The sequence below is a fragment of the Gymnoscopelus microlampas genome, assembly GCF_963454915.1.
Source record: "Gymnoscopelus microlampas genome assembly, chromosome: 21".
NCBI classification, from domain to species: domain Eukaryota; kingdom Metazoa; phylum Chordata; class Actinopteri; order Myctophiformes; family Myctophidae; genus Gymnoscopelus; species Gymnoscopelus microlampas.
The window spans coordinates 12,688,744-12,710,136 of NC_139958.1; the positions used below are offsets into that span (position 1 = coordinate 12,688,744).

Here is a 21,393-nt window from a genome sequence, read left to right on the forward strand (position 1 = left end):
TCTCTCTCTCTCTCTCTTCTTTTATATCTGTGCAGTGGTGAAAGAAGTACTCTGATGTTTTTACTTAATTGAAAGTACCAATAACACAATATGAATATGAGTAAAAGTCCTGTATTCAAAAAATTACAAAAAAAGTACAAAAGTATTGGTATTAACTATTAAAATATGCAAAGTAAAAGTACAAAACAGAAACTATAAAACTAAAAAAAACTGCTGATCCACAAGCTCACATCTTGTGGAAAGTATAAAATAGGGCTCTAGTCGTTCATATAATGTTTTGAAATAATAATCAAAATCTGCTAAGTAACTACTGACTGAATATGTCAAATAATTTGCCTTGAGATGTAGTGGAGTATAATAAGTACAAAGCATTGAAAATGGAAATACCCAAGTAAAGTGAAAGTACCTCAAAATTGCACTTAAGTGCAGTACTCGAGTAAATGTACCTAGCTACTTTCCACCACTGTATCTGCGCGTGCATGTGCACAATGCGTGCATGTGTTTTGTGGCAGCCGGTGTAATTTATATATGGCATATATAAATGTCATGTGTATGTCTGTCACGTGTGCCTTAGGTTTCTGATTACATGACCATGGAGAAAACCTCTGTCACTAAGCTATAATCTGGCATTCTCTGCTGGGGTGAATCGGGCCACTATGATGATAGAGTCTCTTGTGAGGCACTGAAGTGAAATGCTGACTGTGCATACAGCTGCTGCACAATACAGTATCCCTTCTTATGAAACAACGTCTTGAATGTACTGTACCCTGGCGTAATGGCTAGGCCTAATTCACGGTTAGGTGGAAAAGCTTTGTGTGACAAAAGTGACATATTGTTGTTAGGGGTCTTTTCCTGCTGAAAAAACTAAAAACAAAAAAAATAACACCATTTGCAGTTTTGGAAAACAATGCATCTTCAACTGCAAAAAGTGCACTTACTGTAATGCATGAGCCGGTTGCATAATTGCATTGTAAAGAAAGATAGTATGTCGTCCACCTCCACACAGTATATATAATATTGTCCTCCTGAACGCCGTCCCAAACAAACATCGTTTCACCCGGCTGGGCGAAAATCTGTTTGTTTGTTGAATAAAAAGCACAGGACAGCATTATATTATACTGTGTGAAGACATTACCTTTCTCTAGTTTGAGTTCTCTTGGTCCAGCACCGATTATATAAAGCATTGTGGGGATGTGCTTACTGCTTAGCCTAGCTCTTTTCATGTTTACAGTTGCATCGCTCACTCCCTTTCAGAAAGCTGAATGGGAAGGTTTAGCGATAGCGTCCACCTGGGAGACAGTCCTTACACCTGTAAAGTGCTGATCATGTAACACTTGGCAGAGTGTGTAGCGAGGGATGTGGTGAGGCCCTCACTGTTTGGTTGTGTGACTTTTTCACAGGACCACACTACAAACTGTAAATACAGTGCGGAAGTGGTTCTCAACCTGTGGGTCCCCACATGATTTTGGTATTATCCAAAAGCCAGTTAGATCTCACATTTTGAATGTGGAAAGAAGGTCTGATTGTAGAAGTGTGTTTCTAATAATTCAGTTTTTACCATAAATTTAAAGCACAGACAGCTGGGGTGAGTTGTACTTTGTGGCCCTTAACAACCCAGCATAGCTCAACTCAGGTCTGCATCCTCTCTCTCTCTCTCTGTGTGTGTGTGTGTGTGTGTGTGTGTGTGTGTGTGTGTGTCTCTCTCTCTCTCTCTCTCTCTCTCTCTCTCTCTCTCTCTCTCTCTCTCTGCCACCACGCCTCTGGCTGTAAGGTTCCTACAATCAAACACAGACATCAGCTTTTACAGTCTCAATAAAGAGGACCTTAAAATAACACTCGTTTGTCTCACAGCCTGCACAGCACTCTCTCTCTCTCTCTCTCTGTCCTGTGCACGTGTGTGTGTGTGTGCGTGCGCACATGACTCATCATCGGTAATGTTCTCTGTACCACAGAGATGTTCCCAGTGCAGCTTTGAACATATAGTATGATGATTAACTATTAGCAGTTAATGAAGACCGCATGCCTTGTGTGGTTAGAATCTCAAGCTGCTGCTCCTCTTGGAATAAGGAGCACCAGGCCAGGAGGAGGAAGGAGACTCCTGCTGCTCCTCTTAGAGAAGGAGGTGAAGGCGTGGGACAAAAGCAAGAGTAAGACGGGAGTAATAAGTAATAAGTTACAAAGCTCTCATCTCTATATATAGTGACCTGGGTGGGTTCATTCATTATTGAACATGCAACCCCGTTTTCAAGATGTTAACCGCTTTCAAACCTGGCGGCCCTATTTAGGGCTTATTGTCAAAGATCTACAAGCTCACAGCGCGTGCATTTTCTTCGTATGTCAAACTATATAGGGCTTGCATAACCACATGAACCCTATAGCGTCCCTACTCTGGGGTGAACGTTACGCAAAAAACAGCAGATCTACAAGCTTTGGTGTAGAGGAATATAAAGGAGTTGATCAAGTATAAAGCCCCAAAGTGTTTTTTTTGAGCGGGTTCTAAATGGACCCTAGTTGTGCGTTCACACGGGCAGATTAAAAGACACATGCTACCATTCATTTTCACCAGCGACATGAAGATACAAAGATACATCCGACATTTGTAGCTGTAGCTCTAACGACAAAGATACAAAGCTACAACTGTAGCTCCGATGTCCGCACGTTTGATGACGTCAGCGACCGCGTTGAGCAACACAGATACAAAGCAACACAGCGACAAAGATGCAGTGTATTTTTGTATCTGTGTATCTTTTAATCTGCCCGTGTGAACACACCATTACAAGTCTGTAACTCTAACAGTGCACGAATGGAACCAAATGGACCCTTACGGGTCCATTTGGTTCCATTCGTGCACTGTCAGAGTTAAGGGGGGGGTCTTTGAAATGTAAAAAGTTTGGAAACCACTGATGTAGTGGTGGGTTTGAAGCGGTTAATAACACTCCCATCATTCCATTCCACTGACGTTGTGAAACGCTGCTTCCACACAATGAGGAAAAGATATACACTCACAACGTGACCCTAAGGTCTGGGTTTCTCCTGGTGTGGTGCCAGAACACAGCTGACACCACCAGACGTCTTCATTCGCATGGTGACTCACACACTAGGCTTAATGTGGTGTGATCAATGCGTGTGCTTTTTTTTTTCATTATCCACCACCACACAAAGATTCATGGGAGCTTGGTGTGCTTTGTTACTGTTTAGCTGAGATCGCGGATGGCACCGTTTCAACAACAGCAGTTTCACCGTTTTCTTGGACAAGGTTTTTTTTGGGGTGGGGGGGGGCGTTGTTTTTCATTGTCCCCTCGTCGTAATCCCCCAGAGATGACACAAGCCAAAGAACAGAACTGGAATGAGCGTCTACCAGGGTGTTCTTCTAGGGAAATAAGTTATTCTGAAGGCAGGCTGGCAGTTCAGCAGTGTGAACAAATTGTCCCTGGTGGGTTCGATTACAAATTAGAACCTTGCTTAGTCATAAAAATAAATCCAGCTCTGCATGTAGAAGCACAAGTTGCAAAAAAAAAAAAAAAAGAATTTGTGTCAAAGGGATGTCAAAGTTAATTATTTTTGGGACGACAGCTTTAAGATTGTCATTCCATTGCAGATTTTTTCCATCAGCTTTTGCGTGACAACGTATTATGTGGCATCATATAAATGTTGGCTTTGTAAGTGTGATCAAGTGGAATTTGGATTGATAATACAATGGTTTGGTGCAACAGGCTTTTGTGTCAGAGAACATGTGGTACACACACACACACCACACACACACACACACACACACACAGACACACACACACACACACACACACACACACACACACACACACACACACACACACACACACACACACACACACACACACACACACACACACACATACACACCCGGTTCCCTTAGCTGCCTGGGGATCCTTCAGAACCTTCTCTCTCTCTCTTATGCTCTTATGTTGCTCTTTCTTGCTCTTTCTCTGTCTGTCTTTCTCTTTTCTTACTCGTTTTTCTGACTCTGCTCTCTCTGTCCTCTCTTTCGTTTCTCTCTCACTCTCTCTCTCTCTCTCTCTGATCTCTCGCTCCCTCTCTCCCCTTTTCCCTCTCTGTTTTCTCTTTCTTTCTTTCTTTCTTTCTTTCTGACTCTGCTCTCTCTGTCTTCTTTAGTTTCTCTCTCACTCTCTCTCTCCCTTCCTCCTTCCCTCCCTCCCTCTGCCTCTCCTTCTCTCTACCTCTCCCTCAATCCCTCTCCCTGCTCTCCCTCCCTCCCCCCCTCTCTCTCTCTCTCTGTGTATGTCTTGACCTCTGTAAATCAAAGCGTTGTGTTTAGATCTGTATGTTGGGTGCAGGTCTGCTCATGTCTTCCTCATTGCACATGATGCCAAGTGGCTCCATTTGTCTTACATGATGACTTAGAAGGCTAAATCACTCATTTCCCATTTGGCAGGGGTCTGGGTTTTACGACGTGCATTGTTAAAGTAATTAAAAGGGCAACGGAGGGAGACGCTGTGTGCGCACATGTGCACATGTGCGTTGTTTGTGTGTGTGTGTGTGTGTGTGTGTGTGTGTGTGTGTGCGCCTGGTGTAGTCTAAAATGAGCTGTATTAATCATCTGTTCCGTGTTCTCTTGTAGCTCTCCTTTCTCACACTGTTTCGCTCATTATACGATGATGCGATATGACAATTTTTGGACGCGGGACAAAGGTCCCCGACCGTCATTTAGTCACCTTCTCGGTTCCGCTTTGCTTGACCTACTTTTCAGGAATGCCTGTACAGCGGCGTGACAATATTACTCACAGATGTTATATCCTCCCACATCTTTGTTTATTTAAGCTGCTATCGTTTTTTTTCCCCTCCTCTTCGGGGGTCACAGAGTGTGACGCTGACCCCGGTGTTTTAGTTAGTTATCAATGTATTTGCTTGTTTGTTTGTTTACATCCATTACGTGGGACTCACGACTTCCTGTGTGTACTTGTGTGTTGGGTTTTCCAGGGAGACATCCAGCAGCTGATGATCGTGGCCGACCATCGTGCTGCCTACGACTACTGCGAGCACTACAGCCCCGACTGCGAGGTGCCCATACCCGACCAGCCCCAGGCCCAAGACCCCAACACTGACGAATACGTGAGTGCCGTCCTCTTTCAATGTGACATGTGTAACTGTGAGAGGATATAGACGGAACCTAAGGAACCTTCTCAGAGTTACAAATGGGTTAACCAACCCATTAAGACCGGGAATGCATCTGTGTCATTTTAAGAATTATTTGGCTATTAAATAATAGCAGATATACAAGCTCATTGCACGGCACCGAGTGCCGCACTATGAGCTTGTAGATCTGCTATTTTTTGAGAAATCGCTTAAAATTTGTGTACATCTTTGAATATATATATTTCTAAAGCAAACATGTGTAAAATATTTTGTTCCAGGGACCTCCAGAAGCAAAGATTTTAGTTCAAAATGTTTGCTTTAAAAAATATAATACTAAAAGATTTGCACAAATGCGTTCCCGGATTGAATGGGTTAAGGGTCCATTTAGTACCATTTGGGTCCTTCATGAACCCGTGCGTTGTGTACCCTTCCAGAGTTGCAAATGGGCTAAGAGTCAGTTTGGTACCATCTGTACTCTCTCAAAGTTAAATTAACACTAAAGTTTACTGTGTACTTTTCTTAGCCTTTATTTGTTTATTCTATCGGCTCAACTCTGTTGGCGACTCAATCATCGCATTGAACTCATAATTCATAGCATTATTATGATGGCTTTACTCTCATCTAAGATTATGTTATTTTTGCCATTGCATTTCTTTTTTTCTTTTTCAATTACTTGACAGACAATGGCCCAGCCGCATGCTAGAGCATGGGTTCCCAAACTTTTCAGCCCGCGACCCCAAAATAAGGCGGAAATTGACTCGCGACCCCACCTAAACCTGGAGGTCATTTATACACATAAACTAAAATAAAAAAAGCATTTGTATTGTATTAAAATGGTAAAATGTACCATTTGTGATCATTTTAGATGGTATTTCATCCATTCTGTTGAATTTAAAGTTAAAAAAAAAAAAAAAAAAAAAAACTTTTTTTTTTTTTTTTTTTTTAATGACCCAAAATTATTTCGCGACCCCACGTCAGTCTCCCGCGACCCCAAGTGGGGTCGCGACCCCTACTTTGGGAACCCCTGTGCTAGAGGTCATTAGCAGGATATTGCCTTGGGACATTAAATCCTCAGAGAGAACTATTCAATCTTGGATCAAATGCTCAAGGAAGCCCATTTTCCATAATCCTTAATATCGGCGCCGTCGGGTGAAAACCTTGTATGTCCAAAACTGTGACTTTTCAGGAAATGGAATAAAAATAAACTGTGTTCCAATGGATCCAATACAGTTATTATTTAGTAACAAGCAATTGTTAAAACATTTCATTGGTTAAATATTTACAAAACCCACACACACTTATCCACTTTCACTTTCACTTAAAAGAAAGTTTCTAAAATAGCAAGGAGACATTCTACAAGCTCACGTGCCGCTGCCGCATCACACTGCGTTGTGTGCGGCTATTTTAGCTACTTTTGCGCAGCACTCTCACAAAGTAGTTGCATTAATCTGTGAAACGACAAAACACATTTAAACATATATATATGGAGATACAAGGTTTCCGCCCCACAGCAAAGATATCTTCTAATACCCTAATCAGATATGGGGTTGGACATACAGTACTGTAATGTTGAAAAGAGCCTGTTTGGCTCATGTTTAAAAGGTTGCCGTCTGCCAGATGAAAAGTGCTGACTGAAGAAAAGTTTTTTTTTTTTCTTATGTGTTATGCAGTTCCTTAATAATATGCAGGAATGATATGGTGACTGCCTGCATCACTTTATTGTATCATTTCATGCACTGAATACTGATACAATATATGCACCTGCTATATACAGTAGCAGAGTAGTGGTGCTGCTGAATGTAGTTGCAAAAGAACACCTTCAGCAATATGCACAGTTAGGGCTGGGCCCTAACAGTATATCGATATTATATGTGATATTATATGTGATCTACACCAAAGTGATAACTATAGATATCGTCTGACATGTTGGATATCATAATGTTGTGATACAGTATGGTATTCCTGGTTTTAATCACTTAAGCCTTAAAGGTAGGGTAAGTGATTTACTTTGGTTAAAATAAGTGTTAAATAGCTCTCTTCTGATAGTACTCATTGCTATAGAGTGTTTGTTCAGTAAAATGAGTCTCCCATGTCTCTCCAGCTCTTTATTAAACAGAAAATGCATTTTCAATACTTTCTCCTGATTGGCTTAAAATGTGTCACCTACCTGAAAATGTACTATATTCTGTTTACTAAAGAGCTGGAGAGACCCCTGTGACTGGACAAACGCTCTGCAGCAATGATTACTATCAGAATATAGTACTTTTTTAACCAAAAAAAAACAAAAATATCGCTTACCCTACCTTTAAGCGCCATGTTGTCGTAAATTTGTCAAAAATAGCAAAAAAATGCCAATACTCTCTACATTTATAATGTATGGATAGCGCACCGTTATATCTTCAAATATCACATTTCTAAATGATTTACGTCAATATATTATCTATCAGTCCATTAGAAATGAAGATCACCCCCGCCCCATACATGCCTTATTGACCTCTCCTGTGCCCTGGGGGTCTGTCAGTGTCAATATGGGCAAAGCGAAGGAGGGGGACAGCTGCTTTTTTAAGCGTCAGAAACAGCGCAAGACTTGCTATGTACAGTATATGCTGTCATGTTTAGAGAAAGCGGTGCTGGCGTGTTGACGGTTATGACAGATGCACTCACAAATGGAGCGGAAAAGCCATCTATCATTCAGCGGTAACAAGTTGCAACAGAGAGAGAGAGAGTAAGAGGTACAGTACAGTGTTACCGCTGTACTGTAGGAGGATCGTAGAGAATGGGAAGGTTGAGCAGGAGGGGAACATTCCTGCAAGTTTTCTGATCAATGGCTTATGTTTGGCACACGCCTGCCTCCCTCCGCCCAGCCATCCAGCTACATTACGATACACATGACTGATGATGCTGCACTTCAACCATGCGCATCAGCCCGGCGTCCCCTACTCTTTTTTTTTTTGGGGCGTGTCATTTTACACAGGGAAAATGTTCTAAAGAAATTCACAACATTTCAATCAATTAGAAATACAATAAAAGTTTAAAATAGCAGATCTTTTTTTTTGTTTTTATATTTTTTGTTTTAGAACAAGCGGTTCATCTTGGCCAGTACAGTACAATAAAATTAATACATTTCAGATGTTTTGAACAATTATGTTATGGACTATACAATCCAAAAGAGAGGGATCCCATAATAGCAATTAAAAGTTCAATTTCACTATTATTTCTCCGGCTGGAAGTTGAGCCCAATGGGAGAATGTTTCACTCTCGTCACTGTTATATCCCCACCTAACAGTGTAGACAGTTTTAGTAATAATTCTAATCTAACATAAAAAATATTCTCTAATGCGGGTCCCTGGTACAAAATCTTTTCATATGGCTTCCACGGCTTAATACATATGAAATTGGGGGTACCTGCTATGAAAGTTGTTTGAGACCCACTGCTGTAGCACCTTTTAAGTAGGTCCGGTAGGTAGCACCGAAAGAGGTTCCCCTATTTAGCAGCATTGTTGTTTAGTGTGTAGGGTTTAAGAAGAGGTGGTAACAACAACAGCACAGTAACACAGATGCTGTGACCATTCGTCGACTTGATGATAAATTATTAATACTTGTATTGTTTCTGTGTTTGTTTCTCTTTGCTCCCAATGAATGTGTGTTTATTGGGTGTGTAGAACACGGAGGAGGACAGCTATTATTATGAATACCCTTACTATGAGGACATGGACGGCAAGCCCAACGAAAACCCTGCCGGCGAGGAGACAACCACCGAAGTCATCAAGGTACTCCACTACTCACTCTTGGCCAGCCTTAATACATGTTTTTTGTTGTTGTGCTTTTTACCCCTTTTTTCACCCCAATTTCTGGGGTCGTAATGCAATTGATTCCTCCCCACACACTAGTGTATGTATTGTCACTGCTGTTGTATCCTACTGGCTCACCTGCCAGTGAGGAGCCCCCACCGGGAGGATGTAGAGTAGTGGTTCCGTTTGTCGATCTGGAAAATAATTTTGTGTTTTAAAAAAAATGAAAAATCGTATTGTGAACCTAGTATCGTGATTTGAATCGTATCGTGAGTTGAGTGAATCGTTACATGCCTAATTTTAACCAATCAGTATTAGAGTATGTTTTACAATACAATATAACTATTACATCTGCAGCGATTAATCTTCCGTTTATACCCAGGAGTCGGGTATAGGACACCTACTGGTTGACAAGTAGTACTCCCTGAAGATCATAAGTGCAATATCAGGACATAAATCTTACGGATTGTAGCTTTAAATATTAGTTGTCAAAGATGGTAGAAGGGTTGACATTACCTACTGCATTTAGCGTCACATTTCTTGTAGTTACAAAAAAACAACAACAAAATGTGTCTACTTTTTTCCTTCCAGGTACAAGGGGGAACGAGAGAAGTTCTGGGGACGGGCGTCAGAGGAGGAAGCAGCGCCGGCGCCGCCGCTGAGGGCAAAGTGCTGACCTCCACCTCCATCTCCTCCGGGGGCTCTTCTTCTTCATCCAGCAGCTCTTCTTCGGCGGGCTCCGTCGGCAAGGCGGCGGCCGCCGAAGCGGGCGAGGCCTACGGGGAGGAGGCCAGCCCGTACGACAGCTACGACACCTACGGCAACTACGACACCTACTACGACGAGTCGACGGCGCAGCCCGACACCGACACCTCCCGACGCGTCACCATCACCAGCACTGGCACCGGGGGAGAGCTGGACCTGGGCCTGGGGGGCAAGGTCGACCTGGGCACCGGAGCGGAGATCGAGAGGCAGGTCATCGGCGGCGGCGCCGGCGCCGGCAGCGACGGGGCGACGATCACCATGACCGCCAACAGGACTTCGGTGAGTTGACTCCCACGAGAGAGGAGGGTTTACTTTATAGACCTAAACCCTCAGTTATCAATTGCTTGAATGAATCCTTGGTGTTGGCATAGTAGCTGTTTTAACCCATTCAATCCGGGAACGCATCTGTGTCATTTTAAGATATCTTTGGCTATTCAAAAATAGCAGATTTACAAGCTCATATGAGCTTGTAGATCTGCTATTTTTGAAAAATCGTGAAAAGTCGTGCACATTTTTGAATATATATCTTTTACATTTGTCAAATATTTTGTTCCAGGGACCTCCAGAAGCAAATATTTGAGTTACAAATGTTACAAATTTTCACGATTTTTCTAAAATAGCAGACCTACAAGCTCATAGCACGGCAATGAGCTTGTATATCTGCTACTTTTGAATAGTCAAAGAAATCTAAAATGACAGAGATACGTTCCCGGATTGAATGGGTTAATCTGTATTTAACTAGTCAGCTTTGAGAATAAAAATTTCAAGGGAAACCTGTCCAAGACAGACAGCAGCATAATTAAAAACACAGTTGCCAACAGAAAACACATAAGGAGACTAAATTAAAATAAAACACATTTCAAAAGAGATTTCTACAGAAGAATTACATTTCCATAACCAGATAAATTTAAAAGATTGGATTCTGTCATTTTGGATTTAAAAACATTTATCCAATTACAGTACTGAGTTACTTGTACCAATGTTGCCAGTGGCCCCACACATCATACTTTGACGAGTATAGTGGGCGACAGTACCTTGTCAAACTCATTCAGCTAATCATTGTAAAACAAAACATCTGACACCATTACTGTGCACTTTCCAAATCCAGTTGGAAGAAGAACAGCGAAAATGTCTTTTCCATCGAGAAACTCTTGTTGATTGTTGTGATTGCACAACAATCTATTTCTGCAATAACTGCACTTACAGCTGTATTTATTCTTGTTCTCACTTGTTCTGTCGGTGGACAGCCTATATTTCACGTCACCAACTACATGGACCCATCAGGGACTGCTTTCCACTGTGGGAACGGAACAGCAGTTTGAACGCTGTCCCTGATAGGCCTGGTCATTTGTGATTTCTTATGCTCGTCGCCCATACTTGTAGCCGACTGCTTGACTTGGCTGAGGCGCGGTGGTGGTGGTACTCCTTTTCTTCATAACTTTAATCTGTGGTTTTCATAGGTCAGCACTGCCTACGATGACGGCTACGGCGACGGCTACGACTACGGCGAGGAAGGCTACACCACGGGTGGTGGAGGAGGCAGCAGCAGCAGCAGTAGTACCATCAACCTTGGAGGAGGTGGTGGCGGAGGCAGCAGCAGCAGCAGTAGTACCATCAACCTAGGAGGTGGAGGAGGCGGCAGCAGTAGCAGCAGTAGTACCATCAACCTTGGAGGTGGTGGTGGCGGAGGAAGCAGCTCAACAATCACCCTGGGAGGCGGCTCTACCGGCGGAGGTTCCGTGTCCGTCGGCGGTGGCGGTTCCGTTTCGGCCGGAGGATCATCTTCCACGGGAGGCGGATCGGCCAGTGCCGGGGCAGGAGCCGGGGGTTCCGTCGCCACCGGAACGGACATGGGCCTGGACGGAGAGGCGGACTACACCGACCTGGACGGGTTCAAGGAGGAGCACATCGCCGACTACGGAGACCTGGACACGGACGTCTACAACTACGGGGACCTGGATTACGGAGACAAGACCACGGGCAAGGTCCTGCCCGCTGAGACCGATGAGTACTATGGACAGGTGAGATAGACGTATGATGATGATGATGCCACAGACGTGATCAGGCAAAATCAAATGTCACAATATTTTTTGACCAAATACCTCAATATCGATGTTATGATGATAATATCATATTGTGATGATATAAATTGTCTTTTGCATTTAAAAAAAAGCTAAAATAGCAGATCTACAAGCCCACAAAATGTTGTGATACAACAGATCAGTTGTTTTCGCAATTTTTTGAAGTATTATTGACATGTACAAAAAATAAGTACCAAATCTAAATGATACGATATTCAAAATTCCAATATCTAAACTCAATATCACAATATCATATATAATATCGATATATTACCCAGCTCTACTAAGATCATGAAGATGAGGAAGACAGTAATGATGAGGGAGATGAAGAGGAGGAGGATGCTGACGGTGTGTTTTGTGTTTGCCGTGTAGGTTGATGGATCTCGTGGTGAGAAGGGCCAGAAGGGAGAGCCTGCTGTTATTGAGCCTGTGAGTATCTTTTTGCATCTATCTCAGTGGTTTTCAACCCTTTTCATATCAAGGTCCATTATTTATTGGGCATTTGAGCCACGGAACCACCATTTGATGAGATTTAGACTCTCAGACCCAAGACTTAGAATATTTTATTATTGTTGAATAAGATTGTGTCCACAATTCCTTGCTGCATTGATGTTGGTACCATAGGAGAGATAACAGGCAAACGTTGATCAAAATAAAAAAAATGTAATTAAGTAATTCAGAAGTTTACAATAACTTAACTCTAGAGAGCGTAAAATGAAACCAAATGGACCCGTAAGTGTCCATTTGGTTTCATTTTACGCTCTCAAGAGTTAAAGTTCTATAAGTGTCCATTTGGTTACTAACTCTCCATCATTTAGCTAGGGACCACCTGGAACTCCCTCAAGGACCGCTGGTGGTCCCCGGACCACTGGTTTGAGAACCGCTGATCTGTCTGACCAACAGATGTAGGCTGTGAGTCTGTCTGTATGGGGAATGTGTAGGAGGTGTTAACATCCGTGATCCACATCTAAACACAACCTCCACCCCTCAAACCTCTGACTGCATGGCGATCCTACGGCCGAACCCCTCTCGTTACGTATCGTTGGTCCGATACCTCGAACCCCCCTCCCTCCGCCCCCCTCCCTGCTGGTCATCGAGACGACAGCGTAAACATTTGGACAAAGACCACCGCACCGGATTGTAAATGGTCTCTGGTATCTAAACACACTGGGACCAGAGTAAACATCAGGGAGAGATGGAGAGAGAGGGGAAATAATGCGAGGATATGCTTTAAGTCCCTATCCACCAGATATCTCCTACAGTGTGGTTTAAATCCTCAGAAAACGAAATCTTCTCCGTTCAATAAATGTTCATGTCAAGTATTTCTCTCCCCCCAAAAACATCCCTGAAGGAACCCTTTATTTGGTCTGTCTTTAGACTCATTAATTATGCCAGAATCTCTACGAATGAAAACAGCAAGCCCTGTCCCTTCCTTGTTAATCGGACCTGCGTGTCATGTTGGTAACGGAGGAGCTGTCCACGACGATACTTCCTCGTTGACCAATGCATGCCGTTAGTTAGGCTCTGAGTAGCCTCTGGCGTGTTACATCAATGATGATCTCACAATCTGTCGTGCTGTAATGTACTGTGACATCTGGCGTGAAATCAAGTATAAACCAGGCTTTACACATGGACAGGCAAAGATAAAGACACTACTTTCATCCAGAATATATATTTGTTCTGATATAGATCAGTCAATTTGATCAGGTTTGAATATTTCTGTGTTTGCTTTTAATATATATATATATATATATATATATATATATATATTAAATATATATATGTTTCGCAGCATAAATGCAATATGACAGAAATTATTGAAGAATCCTAAAGGAAATTACATTTCCCTGGTGGCGGAATTTCAGGACACTTAAGCTCCTTCCACATCACAGCTGCAGCTGTCTCCGCTCAAACACAAATGTCACCGCTCTGTTCTGTATATTTGTGTGACAGAGAGAGTAAGGAACGCTATGAGAGAGAGAGAGAGAGAGAGAATGAAAGAGACCTCAGATGCCCTTTCAGAGAGTATTTGTGTGTGAGCATGTGCACACACGTCCATTCGCGCGCGCGAGTGTGTGTGCGCGCGCGTACATATCGGTATAAAATATATATAACCAACAAAAAGGTGAGCCATTCACCACCTCAATAATCAATGTTGATATCCACCTATATTTGCCAGACTTAAATAGCAGATCCACTCATCTCAAAGTGCGTCCCAATGCAATGAGTTTTGAGCTTGTAGATCAGCTGTTTTTGATGCGCTCCCTCTCTCTCATCCACATTCTTCTCATAAAGAAAGAACATAGGTACAGTATAACCTGTGAAATATTACAAGAAAAGCCACTGAAACATTTTTACTCAGAAAACACCATATAATTAATGGGTTTGTGGCCCCATGGAAAGAACGTCTGGAATCACATGATTCAGGATTCGTGTGGCTTTTTGTATCCACAACAAAGCAGAAAACCAAAATGTCACGAGAACAACAAACACAATAGAGATGATGTGCGTGTGACCACAAGGAGGTGCTTCTGTCCACAACAATGCCATAGAGAGTCAGAGAGATGCAGAGCATGAGGTGGCGTACTGTATATGGTTCCGTGAGGAAGATGTTATTGTGGGATGCTTTCCATCCAATAGATGGCCAGTGTAGTCAATGCTGCATGTCGGATCTAACAAACATCGGAGCCATTCTCATTGTGTTCACGTCCCGTCTCGCAGTCCTTGTCATTTCAATTAGAAAAACACAACGCTGTTTAATCAAAGTTTTTCACTTGAAATTAAATTATTGTAAAAGCTAGGCGGTAAGCCCCTTACACGAAAGCCATTCTTGTGCATGAAAAAAACACAATGATTTTTTTTTTTTACGAAAACATCACCTAAACAACTATGATCTCTCTTATCCCTATTCCAAAATGCCATCCAACGAGCGTTGTCCAACAGGTTTCGTTTTTTTTAATCGAAACCCAGTTCGATTCCTGCGTTTTTACGGGACGGGTTGAAAAGTGTAAAAGTCTGCTACTCATACAGCACAACAGGACTCTCCCGTCTCTGTCTGCTGTCGTTCACCCTTCTGTTACCCTGAAAGTAATTCAATAAGGAGAGATCAAGTTGAGAGCCAAACACATTTTGTATTGAATTAAAGAATAAAAGTAAAAACAAATACGGGCGATTAGACTCCATTAAAAGTAACACACGATGATGGATGATGATGAGCCTGTGATGATAGAGAACCCCCCCCTCCCTGGAGTCTAGACACTGGTGGTGGTGCTGCTGATAATACCTCATTCATGCTGTACTCCTGGCAGTGTTGATTTCGTAGACTAAAACCATGACGAAACATGTTCGTCGACTACCTTTTTTCACTGACGAAAACTAAATAAAAACTAAGCTACTATGACTAAAACTAAGACTAAATATATTGACAATTTCGTCAACAAATAAAATCTAGACTAAAATGTTAGGGAGGGACTAGTGGAGAAGAGATCCAGTAGAACTAAAAGACAATTCATTTTGTGTTTGGTTGGGCCTAAAAAAAAAAAACTTTGGTTTCCGGTTGGCTGTCATTTTAGGGCTGAGTAGGTAGGGAATTTATTTTATTTTATTTATTTATTTTTTTTTTTGTGGGAATGATGGGTAGCAAGGAATTTTATTTTATTTTATTTCCTCGTGGGAAGGATGGGTAGGTAGTTTTTTTTTTTTTTTTTCCCTATGGCAATGATCGATAATGCTTCTTTTTTAATATATTCTATGTTTTCCTGAGTTACCAATTTCTAAATCATTAAATGGTTCATGTACACTGCACTTACAAAATAGTGTCTGAAAACAACAAACAATAAACAATTGAAAACTTTGAATAGAATGTCCACACACTGGTTGAATACTTTTGAGTTTTAATTCAACTCTAAGTAAAGTACCAAAGTAAAGTGCTGTATCACTCACATACCAAAAATATCAATACAAAACAAACATCTTCAAGGAATAAATAAAGTGTTTTGAAGCAGATATTTTAGCTACTGGCTATCCCTGGATCAAACTGGCTAAACCAATGGCCTGAGGAGCTGGAAAACCAAGAATACTGACTGGTGAATGAATTAAACCAGGAAACAAAACATTTTAGCCCAGGGTATGAGATGAGCTCAATTCAGAACTAAGAGCTTTAACATTGAAGCCCATTCTATTACTGATATACAGTATACATCTTTACTGCTTAAAACGCTATCATTGCACATCCGTTGCATTTAGGCATGCAGTATATTCGGCTTCAGGGAGGTTCAAAACCATCTAGCCAGAAACACTGCCAAAGCATCCCTGCATTCTGACTCAGACAACTGAAACAAACAGCTGAGTAAAAGATACAAAATAAAGTGCCATATATCACATTTAGAGGTAGAGTTAGAGATGCACCGATTGGAAAATCCTTGGCCGATACCGATTTCCGTTTTTTTAAAAGTCTGACCTGCCGATACCGGTTTTACCGATTTTCTATTTTCTAACTAGATTTTTTTCAGGCAAGTACTTAATTTTGTGTATTTGCCAATACAGAGTACCAATAAGATTAAACCAGGAAAAGAGCACTTATGCCATATCATAATAGTACAATATCCAAAATCACAATCACGACGATATCCAGTCTAATATCATGATATGGCTATAATATTGATGCCCTAACTATGCAACGAAAGGCCTAAAGTCATTACAAAAACAAGAAGAATTTTAAAAAGAATACTACTACTGTAGCCTATATCATTTATTTATATTTATCTATTTGTGCCATAATACCATTGCTGTTATGGCTGTTGCTGTTAGCCGTTAGAGCTGCATGATTTTGGCAAAACTTATTATGGGTCCATATTGAGATCAGTTATTGAAATTATTATTTATTAAAAATGGTAATCTTTTTTAACTAACAAAATCTTATCTTAATGCAAAATTATTTTCTTATTTGAACTAAAAGCAAAAACAAATAAATAAGGTTTTTGCATTCAGACACATAGAAGGACATGTCTGCATTTAATTGTTTTCAAGGTGAGAAATTTACCTTATTTCACTTTAGTCCAGGGGTCTTCAACAGGGGGTCCGGGACCCCTAGGGGGTCCTCAGAGTTACTACAGGGGGGGCACCAAATCTTTGTGTGATATATTTTTTACATTAACCACTAGCATCCCATTTCTGAGGTGGACTAAAGCCAAAAATAGCAGATCTACAAGCTCACAAGCTTGTAGATCTGCTATTTTTGGCAAAGAGGTATATACTGTAGGTGTAGAGGGGAAAAAAGAGCAGACCAAGTAAAAATGTCATACAATATAGAAGGGGGTCCCTGTTTCATCTCTCAGCTCACCTTATGTCACTGTTTTGGCTTGTTTTAACCTCTGACTAAAAATGTTACACTACTCTTTGTTAAACTTTCGGACGAGTCTTAACGAGCTTTAATAGGCTACAGCTGGATAGATGCGAAGACGTCTGTATCGGCACATGAATTAAACCAGTGGACCAGCGGATCACAACGTCTTTTAGAGTTGTTGTCGGAAGCTGTGTACAGCATTAAGGACTTTTCAGATGGCGCCTAGTAATTTATTTGGAATAAGAGGCAACCCTGAGCCCAAAACCCGGAATGAGCAGCTACTGTCTGTGTGAGAAGTGCGCGCACACGTATCGCATCGCGCGCGCGCACACACACACACACACACACACACACACACACACACACACTCTCTCTCTCTCTCACCACCCGTCCATGCCAAAGTTGTCTTTTCAACAGCATATGCAACGAGAGTCAAGGGGTGATTTTTCTTTGCAACTGAGATGTGGGTCCATGTATCCGCTCGGTCATGTCTCCCTGCTGCAGATGAAAACTGACATCGGCACTGTTTCACCTCCTTAATTATGTCTGCAAACGTTTTAGTAGTCAACGAATTATTTTAGGAGCTGGTTTGCACGGGCAGACGACAGACATTGTACACAGGTCCATGGCTGGAGGAGGACGTGCATGTGCCGCCGTCTCCTCGCGATGACGCAATGACGCATGAATAGTAAAACAAAACATTTGCGCACATGATATTTTAGACGAAAGAAAACTTTGATTAAACTTCGCGAATGTGGTCGCACCAAATATATTTTTTGTAAGACGTTTTTGATCGACTCGGTCGGATTTTGACTTAATTTTTTTTTTTTTTTTTTTTTTCACTCCAAATGCCAATAAAATCATCTGGGTCGCACGTATTTAATAGGGTCGGTCGCCAACCGGAAACCAACATATTTTTTTGTTAGGCCTTGCGCTCGGGTGTTGCGCTCTGAAAATAGCAGATCTATAAGCTCACAACGCGTCGCAGCGCGACTGACTGGTTCAGAGGCAGTGATGTTTGCAAAACGGAGTGTGATCGCCTGATTGGCTGACTGCAAATTGAAAGAATCTAATTGGCTGGTAGTGCTCACACTTAGAATTGTGAATGAAATGTTTTTGACAGCGTGGGAAAGTGGAAGTGACATAGTGAGATTCCCCAGAAGAGAAATTAACTGCATGAAAGATAGCGTGAGAGAAAAGATGTTCTATCCTTAACTTTCACTAAATAAAAATTAAAAATATAGCTGCAAGCAGCGATAATACGGGGAGAGAGAGAGAGAGAGAGAGAGAGAGAGAGAGAGAGAGAGAGAGAGAGAGAGAGAGAGAGAGAGAGAGAGAGAGAGAGAGAGAGAGAGAGAGAGAGAGAGAGAGAGAGAGAGAGAGAGAGAGAGAGAGAGAGAGAGAGAGAGAGAGAGAGAGAGATGGAAACGGAATAGATTGAAGATAGAAACGGAATAGATTGAAGAGACAGAGAGAGAGACATGAAAACGGAATAGATTGAAGAGAAAGACATGGAAACGGAATAGATTGAAGAGAGAGAGCCATGGAAACGGAATAGATTGAGTCATGTTTTTTGCAATTCAACTTAAATGAGTGTGCATCAAGTGAGGCTTGAACCGGCAACCTTGCGGTCGTGAGGCACTCTTAGGTAGCTGCAACACTACCTATAGTGCTATAGCTTTGTCCAGGCTGATGTTGTCTGTTGAGGATGACAAACGCTTGCCTTCTGTCATGACCCAAGCCCCTGTTTCACTAACACTAAGATCACTCGTTCACAAACCATTTACCAATGAAGAAATTGTACATCTCCTCAGAAGCAAAACTAGTGAAAGTAGCCGATCTACAAGCTCACAAACCATTAAAAGTTGTCAGATTGTACATCGGCTATTTTCACAATGAAGTATGTTATACATTGAAAAAACATACTCTCATTGCTATCTGAAAAGTTGTGAGATTGTAGATCAGCTGTATGTAAAAAACACTCAATTAAGTATTTCATGTTATCTTTAACAATTGCAGATGTATTCATTGATAGTCATGTTGTGTGAAATGCAACTTAGATGAAGTCTGCACCAAGTGAGGCTTGAACTGGTGACCTTCAGGTTGTGGGGCACACATTTAAGCGAGAAGCCACCAACAGACAAGAGCCTGTGAAAGGAGATCACACACATGATACAGTTTCACGCAAATAGCTGAAAAATCCTGGGTTTAAGTGTTTTTCAAACTGCTCAAGATTGCGGACAATCTAAGGGCGGTGCTTACTGGTCAACATGATAGATGTGTTCCTCATTAGTCAAGGCACATGTGTAAGCAGGTCTAATGGCTGTCGGCCAAACGAGGCATGACTTTTGCCTGTTTAAAGTTTCAATTTTCAAAAAATTGCTATAGCGCCCCCGTTTGACCAATTGGAGTAAGATTGGTTTCAGTGATATTTGGAATGGCCCTTTACATTTCTGCAAAGTTTCAAAGAATGGTAAGTCTGCATGTATGTGTTAGGGGCAGATGAATAATTGTCATAAAACTGCAATATTCATTGGCTCATTAAAGCTTCATTTTTTCACTTATGGAAGATATTTTGCAAACGTTTTTTGGTATAGGTCCAAAGTTCATGTGTAAAAAGTTTCGTGCAGATTACTCAAAAATCCCAGGAGGAGATAGGTTTTAACTGTTTTTCATATAATTCGAAATGGTGGGAGATCTAAGGGTCAGAGGTCAAAAGTCAGAGCGTGAAAGTTGTTCATCATGAGGAGACGCATGTGTGTATTGAAGTTTTATGGCTGTAGGTAAAACAGGGCATGAGTTGTACCTGTTCAAAGTTGGCATTTTCAACTGAGTGCTATAGCGCCACCTTTTGACGAAAGATTGTGAGATTTATTTTTTGATCGTTTTTCATGACCATCTATCATATGGCCGAGTTTCATAAAAAGCGTATGCACGGTTCAGCCAGAACTGGCAAAAACGGCAGAAGAAGAAGAAGAAATGGAATAATGCGAATAACAATACGGGTCCATGCTGGAAGCCTGGCCCCGTAAAAAGCTTTTTCAGCAGCTGAATTGAAATGACAGCCAGGATTGCAGATTAACCGCTTAAACCCCATAGGGAGTCCCCCAGGGGTATGTACCAGGCCCCCTCCTTTTTCCCCCTCTACACCAGATCTTGAAAATTGCAGATCCACAAGCTCACGCGTCGTGTGTTGCAACACGTTGCGAGCTTGTGGATTCATGGATTTTCACAGAACGCTCACCACAGAATACCGTTACTAGGGTTCAAGTCAGCAAACACTCTTAGCTAGAAACATGAAGATGTGCATCATTTCATAGGTTTATAATGAGTTCATTGACACAATACTGACATGCACACATGCCACACATGCCAATGCGGGTGGCATAGCTGAGTGGGTATAGCTTTAAGTGGTTAAAGGGATAGTTCAGCCCCAAAATGCCTACCGGTCCGCTGGCCATCAAATTATTGGCTTAGGAATGCGACAAAAACTAAAAAATATCCGTGAATTCAAGTCTCCATGGGGTGACTAATCGATAGGGAAAAAAAACATTTTGGGGGTGAACTATCCCTTTAACCCCTGACAGCCCCCCCTAAGTTCATCTGAGCCATCTAGGCAGCCATCTGAGCAGCCATCTGCTGGGTGAAACAGTAAACAGTTTAACCCTGCCCCCGGGGACCAGAAGAAAAAAAAGAAAAACCTGACTTCCTCACCTCATGTGTGTTTGTGCTTGTGTGTTCCAGGGAATGCTGGTGGAGGGCCCACCGGGGCCTGAGGGGCCAACAGTAAGTCTTGTCTCAATCACATTTCTATTGCCATCTTTTGCTCTCTCTCTATCTCCATCTTCCTCTCGTTTGTCTTGTCATCTTTCGTTATTTTTTTTTTACGCCTCATCGTTCCTGCAGACAGATTAACGGTGTTCCCGATTGATATCTATTCGCACTCTCTCTCTCTGAGAGGGAGTGCGAATAGATCCCTTGTCTCTCTATTCTGTTTCTCTCCTGTTGCTTGTAGATGGAACACTTTTATGTTCAGCGTTTTCCCCAGAGGACTGACTGTGACACAAAAATGTAAAAAAAAGAAATAAAAGAAAGCAAGCATATGAAAGTGTGAGAGACACATTAGGACTCTGCCACGACTGGCTGTCAACTCTAATCTAAAAGCAAAGAGAGAGGCAAAAAACAGCCTGACAGACAGACACTGTAAGGGCGTGCCAGTTATATATTTACTTACATGGTATGTTTTAATTCGTGGAAAAAACCCTGCGAATGGGATTCAAGG

At 41.8% G+C, this 21,393-nt stretch overlaps 1 protein-coding gene across 2 annotated transcripts in view; it reads left to right on the plus strand.

Moving 5' to 3' along the window:
* Positions 1 to 21,393, plus strand: part of col5a1 (procollagen, type V, alpha 1) — a 146,543-nt gene that overhangs the window by 58,473 nt on the left and 66,677 nt on the right. For both annotated transcript variants that reach the window (XM_084047612.1, XM_084047613.1), the window contains exons 5-10: positions 4,975 to 5,106; positions 8,793 to 8,900; positions 9,513 to 9,965; positions 11,147 to 11,707; positions 12,140 to 12,196; positions 20,856 to 20,897. In XM_084047612.1, coding sequence (XP_083903738.1) covers positions 4,975 to 5,106; positions 8,793 to 8,900; positions 9,513 to 9,965; positions 11,147 to 11,707; positions 12,140 to 12,196; positions 20,856 to 20,897 — 1,353 coding nt within the window. The remainder of the gene's footprint in view (positions 1 to 4,974; positions 5,107 to 8,792; positions 8,901 to 9,512; positions 9,966 to 11,146; positions 11,708 to 12,139; positions 12,197 to 20,855; positions 20,898 to 21,393) is intronic.